General features: G+C 58.3%; 1 protein-coding gene across 1 annotated transcript in view; it reads left to right on the top strand.

Moving 5' to 3' along the window:
- The window catches only part of MAMSTR (MEF2 activating motif and SAP domain containing transcriptional regulator), a 6,820-nt gene continuing 3,051 nt past the window's right edge, over positions 1 to 3,769 (top strand). The window contains exons 1-7 of the mRNA XM_006160188.3: positions 1 to 73; positions 600 to 678; positions 1,747 to 1,785; positions 2,418 to 2,569; positions 2,724 to 2,908; positions 3,270 to 3,372; positions 3,590 to 3,747. Coding sequence (XP_006160250.1) covers positions 621 to 678; positions 1,747 to 1,785; positions 2,418 to 2,569; positions 2,724 to 2,908; positions 3,270 to 3,372; positions 3,590 to 3,747 — 695 coding nt within the window. The 5' untranslated portion in view covers positions 1 to 73; positions 600 to 620. The remainder of the gene's footprint in view (positions 74 to 599; positions 679 to 1,746; positions 1,786 to 2,417; positions 2,570 to 2,723; positions 2,909 to 3,269; positions 3,373 to 3,589; positions 3,748 to 3,769) is intronic.

Raw genomic sequence — 3,769 nt, forward strand, 5'->3', positions numbered from 1 at the left:
GGGCGGAGCCGGAGGACTCGAGCCTAGACCGCAGGACTCAATCCACCGAGCACAGCTGCGTCGAGCCCACCTGGTGAGAAGCCCCTGGGGTGGGGGATCCTCCTTTAGTCTTCTGTCACCTCTCTACCCCCATCCCTTCCCCACTAATCCTGGCTGACACTCTACTCACTCCCTTCTCAGATGCAGGCCACAGGGACCCTCCATTCCCCAGGGACCTGTCCAGCCCTCTTCCCCTTTCTCTCCTGATCAAACTTCTTGGGTTTTATTTTTCTCAGATTATTGAGTTGTGGTCCTTAACCTCCTTCAAGATTTAGGAGTCCAGTCTTTCCTCCCCTTTCGTAGATCCAGGGGCCCAGTCCAGGCCCACAAGCCTGCTTTTCCCTTGGTCCGGGGAGGGTCCCCAGCCCCTCCTCCTTCCCACCTAGCTACCTGGGGTCCTAGCCCCTTCTTGTCCTGGGATCCAAAAATGCTGCCCCGAATTCTATCCGTAACTCCAATGGGCTCTTTCCAAATCTTTCCCTGCTGAATTCACGTGCAGGGGCAGTCTCCTAACCTCCAGGTTGACCCTGCTCTCCGTGGGGGACTCTTCTCCTCCCCAGGTCCCCCTCCCGGCCTTTGCAATGACCCTGGCAGCTTCCTCCCAGCGCTCCCAAATCATTCGCTCCAAGTTCCGATCTGGTGAGAGGCTTCTCTCCATGTGTGTGGGGAGGAGGTTCTGGGGTTCTGGGAATGCTCCACTCGGGTGGAGGAGGAGTAAGACACGTGAAGCATGTGTTTTCTGTGCAAAGGAGTCGAGCTGCGGTAGCCATGAGTGCACATGGTTAGTACCGTGCTCATGTGAGCAATGGGAGTGGAAAACTAGGTCCAGGCATTGCCAAGGGACAAGGGCTTAAACAGATGTGTGTGCAAAGCAAAGAAACACAGTGGAGACTGAGGGTGCCAGTGTGAAAATACGGGTGAGGAGACAACAAACCATCAAGCCTCGGAAGTGTCAGAGGTCGTGTTTTAGGTCCCAGGGCAGGTAAAAAGTATGCCAGTGGGTAGAACTGGAGGTCAGTTCCTGAGTGAGCAGACGGTACTTATGTGTACAAATGAATGTGTTTTTACATGGTTGGGTGGGTGTGAAGACACCAGTAACCAAGGAGCAGGGAGTGTGCAAAAGAACCTTGGTCCAAAACTGGGGTCCACGTCGTGAGTGTACAAGTAAGAGTGTTATGTTAGCATGGCTGAATGGGTGAGAAGGCAGAGTGAGCCAGGATGAAGTGTGTAAAAGGGTATTGTGCACAAAAGCAGAGTGTGTGCAAAACTCGAGCCCAGAGAGATGTGTGTTTCAAAGGCAGGTGTGAAGAGAGGGTGACTGGGAGGGGCTAAAGGGAACAGGGGAGGGAGCAAACATGCAAAGCAAAGTGCAAAAGGGCCAGGCTGCCAAGATGGCAACTGGACTGGGGGTGGTCACACGCGTGTGCAATGGGCAGGTGGAGCCAGGGCAGGACTGCCTCCTCCTGCATGCTGGCTGGCTCCTAGCCCCAGAACAGCTCTGGCCCACAGCACTGCGCTGGACGGGAGCAGGCGGGAGGCCCGGGAAAGGGAGCCGGCTGCCTGCCCACCCCCCTGCACGGGTGCCGGTGCGTAAGGGGGCTGGGCACCCATGTCCGCCAACAACTGCAGCTCCCACCGCCTGCCAGGCCAGGCTCCTGGACACTCCCTTCCCGCCTTCCTCCTCCCACCTCCCTCCTCCCTCTACAGTCCTCCAGCTTCGGATCCACAGACGGAATCAACACTCGCGTAAGTGTGGGCCCCAAAAGGGGGGATGGTGGCCCTGTCTCCTGGGACATCCTGAAGTCCAGCCATCAGATGTCCTTCACTGGCTCCTACAGCGCAGACCCTGTGCACCAGGATACACTGGCCCGCCCTGTCCTTTCCCAAGGACCCAGGAGTCCAGGTCCTCAGCAACCCTACTCCTGGGGCTCTGCTTCCTGCTGTTCAGCCTTCCCACCTCGAGATGCATGAATTCAGATGCTATTTCTGGGAGAAGACATGCGTCTTAGACTCCACTTCGGCACATGAGAATCTCGGGATGTGGCTTTCTGATTCTCCCTCTCCCCAAGAACCAGGAGTGCAGGCTCCACCCCGTCCCAGCAAAACCCCAGAAATCTGTGATCCTCAGCTGCTGCACCCTTAGTGACCGGGGACATCATCCCTGCTGTCCTTGAGAATGTAAAAGCCTGGGTCTGCAGCACGGCCCCCTCAGATCCAGGAACCCTGGTACCCAGCTTCCACCCCTTGGCTTCCGCTCCCAGGGCATGCTTTTGTTAGTTCCTGCACTGGGGCCTCCAGAGCCCTCCTTCCCACACGGCCTTGCTCCTCCCTGCCTGGCTTGTTGCCTGCAGGCCTCTCAGGGTCCTTCATCTCTCCAGTCTCCGATCCGGATCCCTGGATCTCAGCCTCAGGCCCGGCCCCGGCCCCAGCCCCAGCCCCAGCCTCACCTTCGGGCCCCGCCCCTTTGCTGTTCAGCTCTGGGGTCCTGCTCCCTGAGCCAGAATACAGTCCATGGAGGCCCCTGAAGAAGGTGAGTGAAGTCCCCCTGAGGTCTAGCCTGGCTCTTTGTTGCTGCCTACCGCTGCTTTCTGGGCGTGCCAAGCTGACTGTGGCTTTGCATGTGGCTCTGGGGCAGGCAGGTGGAAAGTGAGCGCAAGTCTCTGACATCGGACCTACTTTTCCAGGAATCTCCCAAGGTTTCCCAGCGTTGGAGGGAGCCTAAGCCTAGGGGGAACTTGACATACCACCAATACGTACCCCCAGAGCCGAGACAAGGGTCCAGGGCAGACCCTCAAACTGAGGAGTCAGTGCTGGGTCCCCCTGGGCCACCTCTGTGGAAAGGGGCAAACTCACAGCAGCCAAGTCCTAGGTATGGCCCCCACCCTTCCATCCCTATTTCTGTTCTCCAAAGACCTAGAAATTCAGGCCCCAGCACTCTCCTCCCTCAAGCCCAAGTCTGACCAGGGGAGTAGGCCCCAAGTTCCCTCTTTCTCCTCTTCTCCCAGGAATCAGGAGTCCAGGCTCCCAGGCCCTCTCCCTTCAGACCGGTGGGTTTGACCCCCCAGTTCCTCCTCTTCCACACATAGAAATCTGACCTCAAGCATTTGCCCTCTCGTAGGCTCTCACTTTTCTGCATCTTCTCAAACTTCTGTCTTTGAGGCTCAACAGAATCTTTTTTTCTCCCCCTGGTCCCTTCTAACCTCTGTTCCCACGACCCCGACAATCTCCAGGATGAAGCCAGCTCCCCTCACTCCTTCCCCACCTGGAGTCCCCAGCCCCTCTCCCCCTCCGCACAAGTTGGAACTTCAGACCCTTAAACTGGAAGAGCTGACGGTGAGTTTGGGGTGTAACCTCCCAGGTTGGTCTTCTCCTTCGGTGGGAGCCCAGAAATTTAACCCTGCAGACTCTGTCCTAGGGAAATCCAAGAATCCAGGTCCCCAGTGCCATGCTTCTTAGGGTCCCAGATATCTGGAGCCCCAGTCCCTCCTTTCAGTTCCGAATCTGTGCCCGGGAGTACGCCCAGTAATCGCGTGCCCCGTCCCCACCCCAGGTCTCAGAGCTACGGCAGCAGCTGCGCCTGCGGGGCCTCCCGGTGTCTGGGACTAAGTCGATGCTCCTGGAGCGCATGCGCGGTGGAGCCCCACCCCGCGAGCGGACGAAACCCCGGCGCGAGGACAGTTCGGCCGCTGCTCCCTGGCCGCGCCTCAGGCGCAAAGCCCGGGGAGGCGGC

This window comes from Tupaia chinensis, unplaced genomic scaffold (genome assembly GCF_000334495.1).
Source record: "Tupaia chinensis unplaced genomic scaffold, TupChi_1.0 Scaffold000673_1, whole genome shotgun sequence".
In the NCBI taxonomy this organism is placed as follows: domain Eukaryota; kingdom Metazoa; phylum Chordata; class Mammalia; order Scandentia; family Tupaiidae; genus Tupaia; species Tupaia belangeri.